General features: G+C 43.7%; 1 protein-coding gene across 1 annotated transcript in view; it reads left to right on the top strand.

Moving 5' to 3' along the window:
• The window catches only part of THOC1 (THO complex 1), a 131,635-nt gene that overhangs the window by 64,320 nt on the left and 45,767 nt on the right, over nt 1-21,548 (top strand). Inside the window, exons 11-16 of the mRNA XM_030212935.1 lie at nt 5,899-6,030; nt 14,781-14,881; nt 15,671-15,737; nt 16,040-16,090; nt 20,636-20,706; nt 21,079-21,174. Coding sequence (XP_030068795.1) covers nt 5,899-6,030; nt 14,781-14,881; nt 15,671-15,737; nt 16,040-16,090; nt 20,636-20,706; nt 21,079-21,174 — 518 coding nt within the window. The remainder of the gene's footprint in view (nt 1-5,898; nt 6,031-14,780; nt 14,882-15,670; nt 15,738-16,039; nt 16,091-20,635; nt 20,707-21,078; nt 21,175-21,548) is intronic.

Below are 21,548 nucleotides of genomic sequence, written 5' to 3'. Positions count from 1 at the left end.
CAGATTCTGCCACCAGTTGTTCCACTGACCCCGTAGCCTTCTCCGATGGCGGCTCTCGACGAACGCATCTGGACCCTGCTTCCAGAGCTACTGGAAGGACTGCTGCGCCAGTCTGCTTCAGTATTGGGGGGGTGTGCGCCTTCCATACGGTCTGCTGCAGTGGTGTCTGGCCCTTCACCCTGTGGTGAGGTCCTCGGTGTCGGCCGCCACCCAGGTCGACTCCCCTTCGACGTCGGTGGAGGAAGCTTCGCCGCAGTCCAGGCAGGCGTCGCTTCTCGGTGTATAGAAAGTCGCCGAGTGCTCTATGAGAGGTCTTATCCGATACTGAGGTGGAGCATTCGTGGGAGTCAGAGGAAGATCCCAGATACTTTTCTTCTGATGAGTCGTATGGGATTCCCTCTGAACCTTCCCCTCCACCTGAAAGGAGACAAATGGTCTGGTTATGGCTATTCCTTTCCCTATGGAGGTTGAGGATGAGCCCAGGGCTGAGATGCTCGAGGTCCAGGACTGTCGTTTTCCACCTAGGGAGGCTGCAACGGCTCCTCTGTATAAGGTACTGAAGAAGTTCTTATGCGGAACTGGTCATTCTCTCTGGCCCTGTGATCGCGAAGAAAGCTGATTCCCAGTACCAGATCCACAGTGAACCTGGGTTGATGTCTGTTACCTCACAATTCCATGGTGGTGGACTCCGCCCTCAAAAGAGACAAGAGTATTAGAGACTATCCTCAGCGCCCTCAGGCAGAGAAGCTAGGACCTTGGACTTTTTTGGGAGGAAGGCGTTTCAGGCCGCTATTTTCGCTGCCCGAATCAAGTCTTACCAGCTCTTCACGAGCATCCACTTGCGGAACTCGGTGAGGCAATTGTCTAGCTTGGTTGATGCCCTCCCTCCGGAGCAGGCCAAGCCTTTTCGCCAGGTGGTCAGGCATCAGAAGGCGTGTCGTAAGAGCCCCTGGCTAGGAATTTACGACTCTTGATGTGGCATCTAGAATCGCTGCTCAGGGTATAGTGAGGCACAGACTCTCATGGCTGTGTGTCTCTGACCTGGATCATTCAGTCCAGCAGCGGATGGCGGATGTACCTTGCAGGGGGGACAACCTTTTTGGTGAGTAGAGGATCTCGTTGACCAGATCAAGAAGCTTAATGATTCTATGGATTCTCTCTCCCGCCGGGCGTCTTCTGCTACAACCTCCTCAACTAGGAGGTATTTTGGGGGGAAGAGGGGTGCTCTCTAGTCCTATGCTAGGTGTAGGTACAAACCAGCTTCCCGACAGCCTACCCAGACTCAATCCCAGCACGCTCATTCTCGTCCTCGTCAACAGCGTGCGCCTAAGACCCCTGCTGCTCCCCAGCAAAAGCAAGGGGCGAGCTTTTGACTGGCTCCAGTTCAGCATAGCCGCTGTAAAAGTGTCCGTACCGGACGGCTTGCCGGTTGGAGGGAGGTTAATGTTTTTTCACCAAAGGTGGCCTCTCATAACCTTCGACCGGTGGGGTCTTCAAATTGTCCAGTTAGGATACACCCTCAAACTAGAATCCAAACCTCCAAATTACCCACCGGGAGTTCATTCTTACAGCTCCCAGCACAAGCAGGTGCTTGTAGAGGAACTCTCTGCCCTTCTAAAGGCCCAAGCAGTTGAACCCGTTCCACCAGAGGAAGAAGGGCTGGGATTCTATTCCAGGTACTTCCTTGTGCAAAGGAAAACAGGGGGGATGCGTCCCATCCTAGACCTAAGGGCCCTGAACAAACACTTTGTCCGAGAAAAGTTCAGGATGGTTTCCCTGGGTACCCTTCTCCCCATGATTCAGCAAAACGATTGGCTATGCTCTCTGGACTTAAAGGATGTTTACACACACATCTCGATACTTCCAGCTCACAGGAAGTATCTCTGATTTCAACTGGGAACACAGCACTTTCAGTACCGTGTACTGCCCTTTGGCTTGGCGTCTGCGCCCAGAGTGTTTACGAAGTGTCTAGCAGTAGTCATAGCGTTGCTACGCAGGCAGGGAAGAGCACCTCGGAGAAAGGTGCTCTGGAGTCTATGCAAATGACTGTTCAGGTACTAGAGCTACTGGGGTTCATAATAAATTACTCCAAGTCCCATCTCACTCCTGTCCAAAAATTGGAATTCATTGGAGCGCTGCTGGACACAAAGACAGCTCGGGCTTATCTGCCCGAGACAAGGGCAGACAACCTTCTATCCCTGGTGTCCACACATTCACATCACATCACACTACTGCCGTGAGCAGGATACCCGACGCAACATTCGGTTTGGGCAGTCAGTACTGCAGAATCTGTTTGGGGTTTACAATCCAGATCCACCCCCCCCCCCCCCCCCCCCCAGGCCCGTTTTTGTTCTGTTCCAGGCTGCACTCTCAGCTAGCTGTATATAGTTTCAAGTTAATCAACGTTATGTCCTTGCTATTGCGAGGCCCAGTTGACCAGCGTTCATTGTTTTGAGTGAGCCTGGATGCTAGGGATACCCCACATGTGAGAACAAGCAGCCTGCTTGTCCTCGGAGAAAGCAAAGATACTTACCTGTAGCAGGTATTCTCAGAGGACAGCAGGCTGAATGTTCTCACAAACCCTTCCACCTACCCTTAGGAGTTATTTGTTATTTCATTTGATTTAACTGAGGAGGCATGCTCACACGGCGGGCAGGAAGTCAGTCCGTGCATGCGCTGCACGTGCACCAGAAGACTCTGGCAAACTTTGTTTATTTTTGCTTTTGCAAAACGCCGGATTCCTGGACCAACGCAGACGTCAACCCACATGTGAGAACAATCAACCTGCTATCCTCGAAGAATTACAGGTGAGTATCTTCGCTTTATTCAGAAACACCCTAATTAATAGAGTACTGCTTTATTGCTTGCACAAAGAAATTGGGGTTGGGAGGCTCAGAGCCTAGTACTCTATCCCTCAACAAGGGCCCCTGAGCATTTTGTTCACAAAGCTAGTGGTCCTTGTCAAGGGATGGAGTACTAGGATTGAGATGGTATACCAGTTTTGAAGAGACTGTTATGGAGAACCAGAGTTTGGTCCGAGTGGAAATTTTGAGGAGCCAAGGTGTTCCAGCATTTGTATGCTGGTTCTCTTCACTTCAAGATACAGTGGTGGAAATAAGTATTTGATCCCTTGCTGATTTTGTAAGTTTGCCCACTGACAAAGACATGAGCAGCCCATAATTGAAGGGTAGGTTATTGGTAACAGTGAGAGATAGCACATCACAAATTAAATCCGGAAAATCACATTGTGGAAAGTATATGAATTTATTTGCATTCTGCAGAGGGAAATAAGTATTTAATCCCTCTGGCAAACAAGACCTAATACTTGGTGGCAAAACCCTTGTTGGCAAGCACAGCGGTCAGACGTCTTCTGTAGTTGATGATGAGGTTTGCACACATGTCAGGAGGAATTTTGGTCCACTCCTCTTTGCAGATCATCTCTAAATCATTAAGAGTTCTGGGCTGTCGCTTGGCAACTCGCAGCTTCAGCTCCCTCCATAAGTTTTCAATGGGATTAAGGTCTGGTGACTGGCTAGGCCACTCCATGACCCTAATGTGCTTCTTCCTGAGCCACTCCTTTGTTGCCTTGGCTGTATGTTTTGGGTCATTGTCGTGCTGGAAGACCCAGCCACGACCCATTTTTAAGGCCCTGGCGGAGGGAAGGAGGTTGTCACTCAGAATTGTACGGTACATGGCCCCATCCATTCTCCCATTGATGCGGTGAAGTAGTCCTGTGCCCTTAGCAGAGAAACACCCCCAAAACATAACATTTCCACCTCCATGCTTGACAGTGGGGACGGTGTTCTTTGGGTCATAGGCAGCATTTCTCTTCCTCCAAACACGGCGAGTTGAGTTCATGCCAAAGAGCTCAATTTTTGTCTCATCTGACCACAGCACCTTCTCCCAATCACTCTCGGCATCATCCAGGTGTTCACTGGCAAACTTCAGACGGGCCGTCACATGTGCCTTCCGGAGCAGGGGGACCTTGCGGGCACTGCAGGATTGCAATCCGTTATGTCGTAATGTGTTACCAATGGTTTTCGTGGTGACAGTGGTCCCAGCTGCCTTGAGATCATTGACAAGTTCCCCCCTTGTAGTTGTAGGCTGATTTCTAACCTTCCTCATGATCAAGGATACCCCACGAGGTGAGATTTTGCGTGGAGCCCCAGATCTTTGTCGATTGACAGTCATTTTGTACTTCTTCCATTTTCTTACTATGGCACCAACAGTTGTCTCCTTCTCGCCCAGCGTCTTACTGATGGTTTTGTAGCCCATTCCAGCCTTGTGCAGGTGTATGATCTTGTCCCTGACATCCTTAGACAGCTCCTTGCTCTTGGCCATTTTGTAGAGGTTAGAGTCTGACTGATTCACTGAGTCTGTGGACAGGTGTCTTTCATACAGGTGACCATTGCCGACAGCTGTCTGTCATGCAGGTAACGAGTTGATTTGGAGCATCTACCTGGTCTGTAGGGGCCAGATCTCTTACTGGTTGGTGGGGGATCAAATACTTATTTCCCTCTGCAGAATGCAAATAAATTCATATACTTTCCACAATGTGATTTTCCGGATTTAATTTGTGATGTGCTATCTCTCACTGTTACCAATAACCTACCCTTCAATTATGGGCTGCTCATGTCTTTGTCAGTGGGCAAACTTACAAAATCAGCAAGGGATCAAATACTTATTTCCACCACTGTAAGTACCTGTGGAACTGTTTAATGGTTGAAAGTTTGAAGATTGCCAGTACTGGGATCTGGAATGATGAACTTTCCTGTTTTTGTATTTTTGGATGACTGTGAGCTGTCTGACTGTTTTTCTTCTGGTTTTTTTTTTTTTTTTTTTTGGTGGGAGCAGTTATTTTTCTCCATTTGTTTTGATTTTGTGGAGGTTTTTTTGGCTTGCTTCCTTTTCTCTGGAGTATTTGTTTAAAAAGAGGCAGATGATAATAACTGGGGACTTTGTATGGAGCTGCTGCCTTTGAAGAGGCAGCTTGGACTCTTTGAGCTTTGAGGCCTGTTATGGTAACTAATAAGTTTTTTTCAGCTGCTCCCGGTCTGATGCAGCCATCTATATTTAGCAAACATTTTTTGGTGAATGTTTAGATTGCAGTTTGCTACCCTTTGTGGAGGTGTATCTAATTTTAAAGAATCATCTCAAGATATTATAACCAAAAGGGCTACTTTGTTAGTGGTTTTTCAAAGTGAGGATCAAAAGATGTTAGTTTTGAAAAATTACTTTTCTGAAAAAAAAGAAAAAGTTCCATTTTGTGGGCAACTTATGATGATGTTTCCAAATCCACAAAAATGAGACATAAGATGTTCTTCTGATGAAACCGTGAGTTTTATCTACCTTTTTCCTAAAGTGTCTTTGTGTTTGATTTAATGTGAAAATTCTTACGTTTTTTTAGATCCTTCACACTTAGAGAAATTTCTTTTAGAAAAGTTCTCACTTTAGAGTTCTGAGGTGAAGTTTTTCTTGTTTTATTACATGCAGGAATATAGGGTTCTAACTTTCATTTGTGCATGTAACAGTTATGTAAATATATTGAGATTTATACTGTCCTTCTTTGTTAAACTGTACAGCGCTGCATAACCCTAGTAGCGCTTTAGAAATGTTAAGTAGTAGTAGTAATTTATGTGTATTGTATTTCTTCTGTTTTCTCTTTAAAGTGGACTGGAACATTAATATTATTTTACTTGATAGTGTTTAGTTTTTTTCTTTTTTGCCTGTTTTTCTTGAATGATTATTTTCTAATCATTCTCAAAAGTTTCAATTGAAAAAAAAATGCTGTGTGCCACAGGCTGAATACCAACTGCTCAGTACTGTATAGTAGCTAAGCCAAGAAAAATGAACTCTCACTTCATCTTCCATTAAGAAATGCCTTTTTTTATCTTCCAGTATTCGGATGAGGTTTTGTCAGTGTTTAAAAGCTACAAGCTGGATGATACGCAGGCTTCCAGAAAGAAGCTGGATGAGCTGAAGGCAGGAGGAGAACATGTGTATTTTGCTAAGTTCCTTACTAGTGAAAAGGTGATACTGCCTTTGTTTTTCAATGGAGTTGGTATGTAAGTCATAATTGGTTTCAGTTACGTCCATGTTCCTTCACAGTGACATGAAGCCAACTATGTAACTGAAGGATTTGATTTATGAACTGCTTTTTCCTATTCTGTGTCTGGGAAATACCTTTGATAAATGTTGCACTAGATGTCCGTGAGGTGGCTTCAAAGTGTTAGATTTCATTTGATGTGGAGGGGCATTTTTTATATGATGTCTAAGTCCGACTTGGGGCATTCTGCAAAAAACATCCAAAATCTGAATAGGAAAGGTCATTTTCAAAAAAGAAAAAGTATGTTGTTTTTTTTTTTGTTTGTTTTTTTCAAAAATACTGTTTTGAACAAGATTTTGTGATTTGGACGTTTTGTTTTTTGGTCCATTTTTGGGGGGGAAAAAAAAAAAAACGTCCAAGTGCAAAACGCACAAAATCAAGCCATTGGGATGTAGGAGGAGCCAATATTTTTAGTACACTGGTCCCCAAGACATCCCAAGAAAGCAATAGGGCACCCTAGAGGGCACTGCAGTGGACTTCATAAAATGCCACCAGGTACACATCTCACCACTGCTCCCTTATCTTGTCTGCTGAGCCTCCCAAAACCCACTACCCCCAACTGAAAACCACTACCATAGCCCTTACAAGTGAAACGGGCACCTATATATGGGTACAGTGGGTTTCTGGTGAGTTTTGGAAAGCTCACAGTTTCCTCCACAAGTATAACAGGTAGGGGGAGGTATGGGCTGGAGTCCACCTTTCTGCAGTGCACTGCACCCACCACTTGACTACTCCAGAGACCGCATGCTGTTGTAATGGACCCGAGTATAGCATTAGAAATTGGCAAGTAATGTTTTAAATCACATTTTTTTGAGGGGTGGGAGGGGTTAATGACCACTAGGGGAGTAAGGGAAGGTCATCCCTGATTCCCTCCAGTGGTCATCTGGTCATTTAGGGCACATTTCCTTAGGCCTTGGACTATCCACATGTAGATGAAAAGACAAGTGTCAGAACAAGCTGATATCTGGAATACACACTTAGCCAAGACCTTAGAGAAAACAGCACCACTAAAAAAGGTCTTATGCCCCACTCACAAACGCTCAGCCTTGGTTTTCTCCAGAACTTCGGATCCTTAAACGCGAAGGATGAAAACTGGAAAGGAGATGGTGCAAATCTCACCTGGATGAAGACAGGCTAAACTGCAGGAAGCACATGGCAAAGTACCGCCAAGCCTTAACAGCAACCAAAAAACAGTATTTCTCTCAATGCATTGCACAGACTGCCAATTCAACCAAGCAGCTGTTCAGTATAGTAAACAGCCTACTGCAACCCCCACAACAAAACCAGCCTGCCCAGTCTAAACTGAACTGCAATGATTTTGCTGCATACTTTGCCAACAAAATTAAAAGTCTCCGCCAGGATTTAAGAGGCAATCCCACCCAGTGCCCAACCAGTCAACCAGGGGTGCACAAACTCGCCCCCTCCTAACAGAGACAGATGGAACACTTTTAACCTAATGACAGAGGAGAGCCTTGACAAAATCCTAAGAGACCTTTGACCAACTACCTGCTCCCTCGAACCCTGCCCATCAAAGATAGTGCAGCAGGCAAGTATGGGCCTTTTAGAAGGCGCCACAAAAATTGTGAACACCTCTTTCTAATAGGCAACTACCAACAGCATTAAAAGGGGTAGTGGTTCGCCCTCTGCTGAAGAAAAACAACCTTGACCAGGACAAACTTGGAGTTACAGGCCAGTATCCAACATCCCGTTTCTAGGGAAACTCATAGAACAAACAGTCTGTGTTCAACTTAATGAATGGCTAGAAAAGAGTAACTGGCTAGATCCATGTCAATCTGGATTCAGACCCGGTTATGGAACAGAAATGGTCCTCGTATCCCTGCTAGATGATCTTCACAGAAACCGAGACACGGGATTTGCCTTGATGTTAGTACTGCTAGATTTCTCAGCAGCTTTTGACACTGTGGATCATGATATCTTGCTAGCACGACTGGCAGAAACAGGTATCAATGGAACAGTACTTACCTGGTTCAGATCCTATGTATCAGACAGGCAACAATCCATAATGTTTGGCAGCAACTCACCACCACCATGGACACTGGCCTGCGGGGTACCACAAGGATCAGTACTGTCACCTATTCTGTTCAATATCTACCTCAAGCCACTAGTTTAGCTGATTTGGTCAATGGACACTCAGTTCTACATCTATGCAGATGATGTGCAGCGACTCATACCCATTGAACCTGACTTACGTACAGCCTTGAATAAACTGATTACTTGTTGTATTGCTTTGGTATTGCAGCCTGCTCACTTGATCACCACAGACTGCTCAAAGACTAAAATACTACTGATTCTTTTAGATTCGTTTTGGGTAAATGAAACTCTTTGCACTTTAATTGGAGAGTGTATAAGTCATTACTGTATCACAATGATTAAGAAATAAACACTAATCGAGTACATTACTAAAGGAAGGTTATAGAAAAGTAAAATAAAGATTATATGATATATATATATATATATATATATATATGTATATATATATATATCATACATACATACATCATCATCACTGGTCAGGAATTACATCATTCAGGCCCTTATCTCATCAGCTGGGGGACCCGTTGCAGCGAAAAGCCCAAAGTCTCCAGACCAGGAACAAGTCTTTTCTGCACGATGCGTCCATCCACAGAATGAGTCCCAAGGCTCTGCTGCAAAAAGCCCCCTTTTTATATTCCCTCCCATCCTACCACATCTTTACCCCTTTCCCCTCCCGTTGCCCTCTCCCCTCCCTCGCGTGCCCTAGGACTTGGACTCTGATAGTCCTAGGGTACCCCCCCTCCCTAGTGGAGCCATATATGTCTCATGGACGCTTGCTGGGGCTCTTGATAATGTCATGCTACCCCTTATTCAGAAGCAAACTTCGCCCCTTTGGACTCAATGTCTGTAAATAAGGGCCCCAAATCTGTGTAAAACGTGCTAAACACTTCGGGGACCCCCTAGCCTCCCAAGTAGCCAGCAAATGTACTTGATTTCTCCAGTACCAGTAGGCTGGCGCCTCCAGCACAGTCCAGTATTGTAAGATGCTTTTCCGGGCCACCAAACACAGTTTACGGCTCAGGAGTCGAGCTGTCTTAGATTGCATGCGAAATGCCCCTTGCGTATTTAGCACAAAGTGGTCCCAGGATCCCATCACAGGGGTCCCCAACAGTTGAGATATAAACTTAGTAATCTCCCCCCAGAAAGCCTTCTCTCCGGGGCATTCCCAAAAGGCATGATACAATGTATGTGGGAAGTGGCCACATTTAACACGTGGCCCCCTGCAGGAAATCTACGTGAGCCAATTGCTGCCCCAACATATATGCCCGCAAAATGACTCTATACCCACTTTCCCGGAGCCTCTCATCTAGACTAATGGCTGGGATTCCCTGCAATGTGAGCCCCACATTCCACCCCGTTAATGTGGCCCCCGATTCCTGTTCCCATTTTTGTTTGATTTCTGCAAAGTTTTTAGGGGGCTTACGCCTGACCAAAGCTTTATGGAGTGCTGACACCGACATTCCCGTGACCTCCAGTTCCCCCCAAAAATCTCGTAACTTGCTTCCCAGTCGTTGCCGCAGCAATTCAGGGTCCAATGCTGAAATGTAATGTTTGACTTGGGCATATGCAAACCGAGCCCCCCAAGTCGCCCCGATCCGAGTCTGTAATTCCTCGTATCCTATTAAATTCCCATCCTCCCTTAATAAGTGTTCAATCTTTGTTATTCCCAACCGCTCCCACTCCAAGAACGTTGGGTTGTCCAAGCCTGGTTCGAAAGCTGGATTCCCCTTGAGGGTCAGCTGGTCCGATGTCGAGGGATTCCTCCCCACTGCCTGTACCAGTCCCTTCCATGCCTCTCTCAGGGATTGTAATAACGCACTATTCCTAAGCTAGTGTGGGAGCTGCTTACGCGTAGGATGTAACAACGAGAAGAGTTCAAAAGGAGCAAAATGTTCCCGTTCCATTTCTATTGGAGCGTAATTACTAGTTTGTGTGAACCAGTCCCCCAAGTGACGGATCAAGCATACCTGATTATATAAAAACAAGTCCAGTAGCCCTAGGCCTCCCTGTCTCCATCCCCCTAGCATGTAGGAATATCGCAATTTAGGCTTCTTCCCCGCCCAGCAAAATTTACTGAAGGACCTATGTATACTTTTCAAGTCTTTCCGTGACAATCGAATCGGCAATGTCTGCAACAGGTACAGCCATCGAGGAAATATGATCATCTGTATCTGATTCACCCTGCCCCTCAGCGATAGGGGGAGGGATCCCCACTTCTCCAGCTGCTTCTTAGTATCCCCCAAAAGAGCCGTATAATTTATAGCATGCAGTGTCCTCAGGTCCAGGGCCAGCCGAATTCCCAGATACTTAAACGAGTCCTCCGCCCAACTCAGGGGAAAGTCCTGACCCATCATTCGCTTCACTTCTGCGGACGATGCCAGTGCCTCTGACTTAGTTAAATTTAAACGTAGACCCGCAAAATCACCATATTCTCTCATGATTTCCATTAGAGCCTTAAAAGAGGCCTGCGGGTCTGTCAGCAGTACCAGTAGATCATCCGCAAAAGCCGCTATGCTAAACTGAAATGGTCCTACCTCTATCCCCTTTACCGAAGGGATGTCTATGATGTCCAGAATCAGGGGGTCTAAAGACAGTACAAATAAAAGGGGGGACAGTGGGCATCCCTGTCTCGTTCCACTGAATATTGGAAAGGTCCATGACTCTATCCCGTTTACCAAAATCCGGGCCTGAGGGGAATGGTATAGGGCCCGCACTGCTGATAAGAACCGCCCGGTAAAACCATATGCCACCAGTGTGGCGAACAGGAAATCCCAATGGACCTTATCGAACGCCTTTTCGGCGTCGAAACTTATAAGTAAGGATGGTGTCCCTCTCCTACTCCTCATCTCCAATGCTGTTAATATCTTCCTAAGGTTTTTTTGCCACTGTTCGCCCTTCCACGAAACCCACCTGCGCCTCATGCACTAGTCCCGGCAATACCCTTCCCATATGATTAGCCATGAGCTTAGCCAGTATTTTTGCCTCTACGTTCAGCAGAGAGATAGGACGATAGGACTCTGGCTGCTCCAGGTCTTTGCCTGGTTTTGGCAGAACTACAATCTGTGCCAACGCCAGATGGGGCGGCATTTCCTCCATATCGATTATTCTATTAAAGTACCGAATCAGGGGTGGTATTATTATGTCTTCCCCCAGCATCTTATAAAATTCTATCCGTAATCCGTCTGGGCCAGGTGCTTTGAGTAGCGGGCTCCTTGCTATTACCAAAGCTACCTCCTCTTCCTGCACAGGGCGGTTTAGTTTCCTCACATCGTGCTGTCTCAGGGAGGGTAAGTTAAGGTTGTTCAGATAAAAGTCCCTGGGAGCCCTTGATCTAGAGGCTCTTCATACAATTGGCTATAAAACTTATGGAAAACCTCACATATAGCCCCATCCGCACGCACTTTCCCCCCGTGGCCATCATTCAACTGTAGCACCCTCCCCCCCCCCCCCCCCCCCCCCCCCCCCCCCCCCCCCCTTAGGGCACGCCAATCTGGCCAATAAGCGGCCCGTTTTATTTCCGTGCTTGTATAACTGGTATTTATAATAGGCTAAGGATTTGGTGGCTCTTTGGTGTAACAACTCATTGAGCACCACCTGTAGTTCCATTAGACATGTTCTATGCAAAAGCCCCCTTTTTATTAAGCTAAAACTTATCCAGGAATGTATGAGGTTTCAATCATATGCTCTCAGTTCAGGTAAACAAACCACTGGCCAGGTGGATTATCTCCCGAACCTCAAACATACCCCGCTCCCCCCTCCTGCACAAGCTGCCTTCAGAGGCAGTCCAACCTGTTCTTGAGAGGTGCCTTATCTCATACATTGTTCTTGAGTGTGCCTTATCTCATACATTGTTCTTGAGTGTGCCTTATCTCATACATTGTTCTTTGAGATGTACCAGGAAAGTCACTTTTGGGTCAAAGACGGGATTTTAAAAATGTACTATTGATTAAAGCAAGACTGAAAAGCAGTCCTTAATATTGTGCATCACACTTGTCTAACATCAATTCAAGAATGGGCTAAACACAACAAACCTTGTCTGAACCCAAGTAAAACTGAGCTTTTCTGGGTCCCTAACACATGTGGATACATACCTGGCATCAAACTCCCTTTTAGGAAGTATGAACTCCCCCTCAAATCACAAGTCAGGAACCTTGGAATACAGTTAGATTCAACACTTACTCTGATTCCCCAAATCCAAACAACCTTCAAGAACTGCTTCTACTATTTGCGACATCTATGCTGCCTCTCTCCTTACACCGAGAAGGTAAATCTTACCCCAGTTGTGCATGCCACGGTAACATCGGGACTGGATTACTGCAATGCACTATACAATGGTCCAACTACAAAGGGCCTGCACCAGCTCCAGTTGATTCAGAATGCAGCAGCAAGACTCAGAGAAGATTGCAAGCGACATGACCACATCACACCATTTTTGCAAAAACTTCATTGGGTACCAGTACAATACAGGGCTAAATTTAAAACTCTATATCTGATCTTCAAGGCCCTGAAAGGAAATGGCCCCGAGTATCTGAAGAACAGGATGATTTGCCACACCCCGCCAATGACACTGAGGTCCTCCCAAGGACTTTCACTAACTACACCCTCTCCAAAAGACATTACACGATGTAATACCTGCTAGCGAGCCGTCTCCAGAGTAGCCCCCACACTCTGGAATGCATTGCCTGAAAGGCGCCGCTTAACACAAGACTATCTGTACTTCAGGAAGCAGGTGAAAGATTGGCTCTTCAACCAGGCTTTAATGGAAGAAGTAACTAACTTGTTAGTCTCACTCACACACACAATGATTGACTCGGACTGCACATACTGCAGCAGAACGTGTTTATCCACTCCTGCCCTAGCTGAGATGATATTTAACCATCTCTCTGACCTCATGTGAAACTTTCTTCAAATCAGTCACCTTACTTTCTAATTCTTCCTACTTTTTTACTCATCTATATGTTACAACTTTGCCTTACCCTTCACTACCAATTATAATGTTCTATTACATATTGTGTAGTTATTGCAAGTAGTATACCATCTATTTTGGGTTAATTCCAAGGATACTTTGAATGTTGTTTTCACATGAGCATAACTATTAATTACATACAGTTATTAACCAAACCTCAAAAATTCCACTCCTGGTCTATCACCCTCTCGGGTGTAAAAGAACCTTCTTTTCAAAAGGATTCCAGGAAACTGTGTGGAGTCAGTCTTATCATTGGTCCTGTTTTTGTTTGCCCCCAATGTAAACATCAGTGAAAAAAAACTCCTACTGAGAAAAACCATTCATGTTACACTGTTGGTCAATTTAAATTTCTACACCCTGTGAAAACACATTCCTTCAGCTATCAGACACTAAATTCACTCATAATGTCTTTATGTTTACACCACATGTTAATACATTTTCTCTTACAGTAATTCTACTGCCCTATACAAAACCCACACTTATTTTGTGTTTTCTTTTGTATTTTCCAGCCATCTGGTGTTGATATATCTCCTCTCTCTGCTTTTCTCTCAACTGAGCTTTCTTCCTTTTATTGTGGATATGCACTGCTGATTTCTCCGACGGGCTTTCCATGCCTTCCACTAATTATAATTCGTGTGGATTGAAAACATTGTTCTTCTTCTTGTGATCCGTTGTTCCTCTCCTTGACATGAACGTCTTGTTTCGCAAATGTCTTCGCTGCTTCAGGCTATTTATCTTTCTCCTTGCATATCTTTCTTTTCTAAAGTTTTTTTACATTCGATTCCCTGCTCCAAGATGGCTGCGGTATTTAAACTGGCGCTCCTGAGTTTTCACAAAATGTCTAGTCACTGTGCACATTGGGAGTCCATGTGTTTCCCTACCTGGATGATTGGCTGGTGAAGTGCATGTCGAAGAACGGTGCTCAGGAATCTATGCGGAGAACTATTTGGGTGCTATGCACTAGGGTTCATTTTAAACAACCCCAAGTTCATCTGCTCCCAGTTCAGCAATTGCAGTTCATTGGAGCCTTACCAGTCACACAGTAGGCATGTGCCTTTCTCGTTGTGCTGGGGGCAGTCATGTCTGTTGCCAATAAAAGTACTTTGGATTTGTCTACTGGACCCTATGCTGGTCTGACCCTTGTGGACCATTTGCCTGTTTGTTTCTTGGGACCATGTTCTCGTGAAGATCCATATGTCATGGTCAGGGCAAATCCAAAAACCTGTTTACAACTTGGCTGTCTTCTGTAGTTGAATAGTAGTTTGTTTTGCTACTGTCTTATGGTAGGAATCAGAACAGAAGGAACCTAAAGTTTGGTATACAAGAAGAGGGAATTCTTAAGATGAGAAGCCATCTTAAGGAAATCAGTCATAGTAAATCACATGATCTTTAGCTGCGGGTCTGCTAGGTGATTAATGATATTTTTTGAATATTTTATATAAATGTGTTAAGTTTGCTGATCAAACCTGAAGGGCAGTTATTACAATTGGAAGAGCCTTGTGCATAAATCCCCGAAAAGCTGGAGTTCTGTTATGTTATAGAAAGGCCATCTTTCTTAGAGAAATGAAAGCCCTCAGCATTCTATAGTTGTAACATCTGTATATTTGAACTTTGACATTATGCTTAACAGTTCTTCCTTCATGTAATTTAAAGCTCATGGATTTGCAGCTAAGTGACAGTAACTTTCGCCGCCACATCCTACTGCAGTATCTGATATTGTTCCAGTATCTGAAGGGACAAGTCAAGTTCAAAAGGTGAGAGCTGCTGTGTGAATCATAAGTGAGCACAGAGTAATGTATTTTGTCACTAACATGTGTACACAGAGTATTGCATCAGCGTGGAATGACACCGAGGCATTATATGAAAATGAATGTTATTCAGGAGTATTACTTCAATATATATGGCTTCCTGGTGGGAGAGTAGGATACGAGGAAGAGGAAAATGACAGCTTTCCTACCATTAGGTCTCTTGTTCTTTTTAAGTTATATAGGCATTGCATTGGACACAGATATCTTATGGAAATAGTCTTCATTAATTTTTAAGCTGGGGCCCACTTTGGATTCTAATGAGCTGAAAGAGAGCCACCAAATATCTTCCATGAGGGGCCACGATCCTGCTGATCAGTGTGTGGCAATGACATCCATCTCCACCAGCCCATCTTCAAACTTCATTGAGGGGTATCCTCAAGGTTGTCAGCATTTCCAAATGCATTGTCTTTTGTTTATTGAGAAATTCTTTATCCTTCAAGTGTGCGGCTCTTCCCCCTCATCCATTTCCTTTCATTGTTCTGAGCTGGGTACAGAGGCAGAATAGCAGGGGGAAAAAACATACACAACGGGAGCCACTCCAGTGGTCTCTGGGGGCCGCCATTGGCCCCCTGGGCCTTACATTGAAAAACGCTGTCTTGTGGACTCCTTTTTGGGTAGCAAGGCAGTATATAAACCTAAAAATGAATGGAAGGATTAGTATGATTATAAGTTTAGTATGGTGATTGCTCTATTGCCTGTAACTGAAAGGATTACTTAGTAATATTATCTTTTCAGTTCCAACTATGTTCTTCTTGATGAACAGTCTCTCTGGATCGAGGACACTACAAAACTAGTCCATCAGGTCAGTAGACTTAAAAGGAAATTGGTGACAGTTCTGTAGCATTTTTTTTTTTTACTTTGTCTTTCATCTCATACCGTTGCAAATGGGGTCTAGTATTGCATGTGTTGTATAAAAGTAGTTCTGCTTATCTGTGATCTCTCCTTCTGTCCTAAATTAGTAGACACACATTGACTGAAATAAGTAGCTGCATAATGTATTTTTGAACAGAGAGCTTTGATAGATTTTCTTTCTGTAACTTTTGAAATGGTCAACCAAAGACATTTTAAGGTCCAGTAACTACCTGTCACTTTGTTTCCAAACAGCTGCTTTGTGAAACCCCTCCAGTTGGAGACAGGTTTTCCAAAATGATAGAGGTATGTTTCTGGTAAAAGAAAAGTATGCATATTGCTTCTATGATGGAAAAAATCGTGTGTGAGGTATTTGCTTTCAAAAGGTGTGTGTATTTTGAAAAGATCAAAGGAAGTGCTTGTATCTTGTCTGTCTCTTTGGGCTCAATTTAATTGTGGCCTTTCCACTCCAGTCTCTCAGATAATTTTGATGATGTAATTCAGTATAAGTGAAATATATTTATATAGCGGTATTCTCCATTTCTCTCTCAGCTTGTATCCCATCTCCCCCTCCCCTACCCTTTTCTCTTCATCAGTTCTCTACCCTCTAGTGCAGGCTTGTCCATGTTCGGTCCTCAAGGGCTACAAATAGTACAGGTTTTCAGGATAAGCATGAGAAAGATTTGCATGCTCACTACATCTATTGTATGCAGATCTCATGTGTATTCATGTTTATGCTATGGTCTTGTAGTGGGAAAGAATAAGTGCAGTTTGGGGGTATTGTGGATAGGTATAGTATGAATGGGTGTATGAATGTCAATATAGTAGAGGGAAATAAGAGTTGATATTGCTCATGATGAAAATTGATAAAATGTGTTAAAAGCATATGAAAAAATAAAAAAACATAATATTTTTGATTATAATGCTGAAATAGTGGTTACTTAAAGGTGTATTTATTATGTGTATTCATTAGGGATATCCTGAAAACCTAGTCTGCTTGCAACCCTCAAGGACTGAACTTGTACAAGCCTGCTCTAGCAGTTCTCTGCCTTCTACAGTTCTCTCTGCCCACTCCTCAACCTTCACTACCTTTCTCATTCTCTCCCCGCAGCTCTCAGCATTCACTACCCTGTGTTCTCTCCTTCCCAGCAAGACCTGTTCATCCCCAAGGTCTCCTCCCCCTTCCTACCTTACTTTTTGTTGCCCTAATCCCTATGGTACACACATTCCAGCTGTCCCCCTTCCCATGTCACACACACCTACATCTACTCCCCCCCCCCCCCCCCCCATGGCATGCCCCAACCCATCAGTTTTTCTGGAGTCCTCCACCCCCACACCCAATGTCACACTTTATCCCCATCACACACCTTTCACCCGCATGCCCCCCCCCCCCCCCCCCCGGCATGGCATACGCCATCCCATCCACCTTCATCCATCATAACATGGCAAGAGGAGGAGCTGCAAACTAAAGAGTAGCAAATCACCTGGACCAGGTGGTATACATCCCAGAGTATTGATGGAACTAAAAACTGAACTTGCAGAGCTATTGTTGGTAATTTGTAATTTACCTTTTAAAATCAAGCGTAGTACCAGAAGATTGGAGGGTAGCACGTCTAACACCAATTTTTAAAAAGGGTTTCCGGAGGTGACCCAGGAATTACAGATCAATGAGCCTGACATTGGTGCCAGGCAAAATGGTAGCGACTGTTATAAAGAACAAAATTACTGAACATATACATAGGCATGGGATTAATGAAACAAAATCAGCATGGATCTTGCCTCACCAATCTGCTACGTTTCTTTGAAGGGGTGAATAAACATGTGGATAAAGGTGAACCGGTTAATATTGTCTATCAGGATTTTTAAAAAGCATTTGACAATGTACCTCATGAGCGGCTCCTGGAGAAACTAGAAAGTCATGGGATAGAAAGTAGTGTCCTACTGTGGAGTAAGAATTGGTTAAAAGATAGAAAACAGAGTAGGGTTAAATGGTCAGTATTCTTAATGGAGAAGAAATAATAGTGGGGTTCCCCAGGGGTCTGTGTTGGGACCACTACTTTTTAACATATTTATAAATGATCTAGAGATGGGAATAACTAGTGAGGTAATTGAATTTGCTGATGACACAGTTATTCAAAGTTATTGAATCGCAAGAGGTTTGTGAAAAATTGCAAGAGGACCTTACAAGACTGGGAGATGACATCCTATGGTAGATAACATTTAATATGAACAAGTGTAAAGTGATACATGTAAGAAAGAGGAACCCAAAATATACCTACATGATGTGAGGGTCCACATTATGGGTCACCGCCCAGGAAAAGGATCTAGGTGTCATTATTGATACGTTGAAACCCTCTGCTCAGTGTTTAGCAGCAGTTAAGAAAGCAAATAGAATGTTAAGAATTATTAGGAAAGGAATGGAAAACAAAACTGAGAATATTATAATGTTTTTGTATCACTCCATGGTGTAACTACATCTCAAATATTGTGTGCAATTTTGGTCACTACAAGGATTAGGGAGCATGCAATGAAGCTGCTAAGTAGTAAATTTAGAATCAGAGTAAATATTTTTTCACTCAACCTGTAATTAAACTCTGGAATTCGCTGCCAGAGAATGTGGTACAAGCAGTTAGCAGGGTTTAAAAAAAGGTTTGGATAATTTCCTTAAAGAAAAGTCCATAAACCATTATTAAAATGGACTTGGGAAAATCCACTACTTTTTTTCTAGAATAAGTAGCTTAAAATCTGTTTTATTCTTTTGATATAGTTCCAGGTACTTGTGACCTGGGTTATCCACTGTTTTAAACAGGATACTTAGCTTAACATAATATAGAAACATAAGAATAGCCATGCTGGATCAGACCAGTAGTCCATCTAACCCAGAACATGAGCAGGCTCAGTTTAACCAGTGCTGGCCTGACCCCTAGGGCTGACTAGGTGCCCACCTAGGGTGATATAATTTGGGGGGGGGGGGGCCTCTTGTCTGATAGTGTCACTAAACAATAGTCAACCTGGTAGGTGAGAGGCTTTGACTCAGGCCTGCTGTGATACACCTCCTCCAAAACACTAAATTTGTAAGGGTAGAAGTCAGCTAGCCTTGAGCATGTGTGGGTGCTCAAGGGCCTGCATTGAATGCACTGACTCTGGTTTAGATCCACAGGCCTGGGTTGACTTTGTAGCAAGTACTGTAAAGGGTGAGATAGGTCTAGCAGGGAGCAAGAAGAAGGGACATGCTTGGGAGATGGCAACAGAAGGAAGGGAAGGGGAGACACTGGACACCTCGGCGTGAGGGCCTTGAATCACAAGCAGCCCAGGAGGCATCAAAGAACCCTTTCCTTGACGGCATCCGTAAGCCTACCAAAGATTTTCCAGTTCTCCTGGCTATCAAGAATATGATCACAGAGTAGTGGAAGGCTCCAGATGCTGGGTATAAAGTTGATACAACAAAATTGAAATGTTTCTCTTTGTGTTCTCCCTATCAGTACACATTTATCATGCAGATTACAATTCCACATTCAGAGCTGAAAAACATAACCCATAAACAACTAAAAACAGACCTGCCTATCAATTGCTGACAACCAGTATGGGTCCTACCCATCTATGCACAAACTAACCAGATGCTTCATCAGATAAAAATTCCTTTGGTTCTTTCTGGAATTGGCTTATCTGGGACTTAATTTGTAGGCAAAAAGGAAGTAGAACTGTGGAATCAGGGAAAGAGGGTAGTCAGAGGATGGGGCAGGAGCAACAGGAGAAGAGAGGCTGATTAGAATGTAGCCAGACTGCTCTGCTCCAGGCTCATCCTTTTCTTTCCTCTGTCCTGCAGGCAGCCTGCAGCATAACACAAACTCCCCACTGCTCTGGCTTCTGAAAATAAATGGTTTAACTGTTCCAGGCTCTTCACCCAGAAATTAAACACTAAGCATACTCCATTTCCAACCACAACTTCTCAAAGAATTCCAGAGCAGCAGTCCAATGATTAAAAACAGCAACGTGCCCTGTGGCAGATCTGTTAGTCAGAGGACCCTCCCGCGTGAGCATATGGCCTTCAAAGGCGCATACCATTTCTGTATCTCGGATACAGAGGCCCTTTCCCACATTGGTCTTTACCCTCTCTCACATCTTTAACCATCTGCTTTTTTTTTTTCTCGTGCCATTATATATGAAAAAGCATTTTGTTTGAAATGGGGGGGGGGTCTGTGTTAAGAATAGTCCTCCCTTGATTTTACAGTCAGATGCCCTATACGGGGAATATCTCATAAACTGAGTTGGGAAAGGCTGACATGATAACACTGGGATGTTCAAATTTTCAGCACAATATTGTATCAAGAACTAAATAGGCATTCTGTGTCTAGTCTATGTAAATATGTAGAATTTTCTCTGTCAATCCTTGTTTCTCACACTAGTTTACACCACAGTGTTGATAAAAGAACTAGGCTACTGCGAGGCATATTTTCAAAGCACTTAGACTTACAAAAGTTACATTGTAACCTATGGATCTTTGTGCTTTGAAAATTAGCCCATCTGTTTTGAGTCTGAAAACTGTTGAGAATCCTTGGCATTAAAATATCTAAATACTCTTCTAATTTTAAACTGTTTGATTTGGATTTCTGTTCCACATACTGCCTGTGTTTTGTTTCTGTCACTGGGTTCTAGGGTTCTATGATTTTTGGTATTCTGGATGAGCAGTACTGGAGGTGATAGAATGGCCATTGACTAAGCACTTCCGTGATTGAATTTTAGCTGATTTGTTTGTGATATAAATTGTGACCTGGTGTGGTTTAGCAATGATGCGTGTGACAATTCAAAGATTTCGTAAGTAATAATTGAGCCCTGTTTAATTTATTTTAGCACATATTGAACACTGAAGAAAACTGGAATGCATGGAAAAATGAAGGCTGTCCAAGTTTTGTGAAGGAAAGGTAAAGAAAATCCTGAGAAATGGGGAAAATGTATCCATTCAAACTCCTGTGTGGGCATAGTATTGTAGCCCCTCCATAAATGTGCAGTGCCACTAAACAGGGCTTTTGGGGTGGGATGTATATTCTCAGCTTCCTTCTCCTTTTAATTAGATATGTTAGTTAAGCATGGGGCTTTTTGGAAGAGGAATTTTTTGTTGTTTGACCCACTGTTTTATTCTAACAGATTGCTAATAACATTTTCCTAGTACTGTACAACTGCTTTGGCGCAAGTTTAAATAGAAATAATTGCTTCAAACTAATCTAATAGAAGATGAAATATTTCTGTAAAGTTTCCATTAAAACTGGAAAAGCCTGTTTTCTTTTGCCACATAGGCCTGTGGACCCCAAGCCTACAAGAGTTGTAAGAAAACGACCAGCTCCTGAGGATTTCCTGAGCAAAGGAAACAACAAGAAAATTATCATGGGAAAGTAAGACTGTTTTTCGTTTAACTGTATGTTGCACTTGTTGAGGTCTGCACCCACCTTAGCCAAACCTAGAGCTAGAACACCCACGCTGTTGGATTTGTTTCTTACACTAATAAGACAAATAATACTTACTCAGAAGTGAAATAAAAAGAAAAGTTTATTCTGGAAACAAGTACATAGTAGCTCAAGCAAGTCTGAAATACAGAAAAGAAATATTAGAGACCTTTTCTATTTCCATGCCAGCTTCCTGCCATAGGAACAAAAAAGTCCCTCCTCTGCATAGAGTTCCCTCATTTTTATACAATAGACTTAGCATATGTTATACAACAACCCAGAAACTAATTACCATCTTAGCACATCCCACTAACCAATCATCT

Source organism: Microcaecilia unicolor, chromosome 1 (assembly GCF_901765095.1).
Source record: "Microcaecilia unicolor chromosome 1, aMicUni1.1, whole genome shotgun sequence".
Lineage (NCBI taxonomy): Eukaryota > Metazoa > Chordata > Amphibia > Gymnophiona > Siphonopidae > Microcaecilia > Microcaecilia unicolor.
The sequence above is the reverse complement of the archived record's forward strand: the minus strand, read 5'-3'. Positions and strand labels throughout refer to the sequence as shown.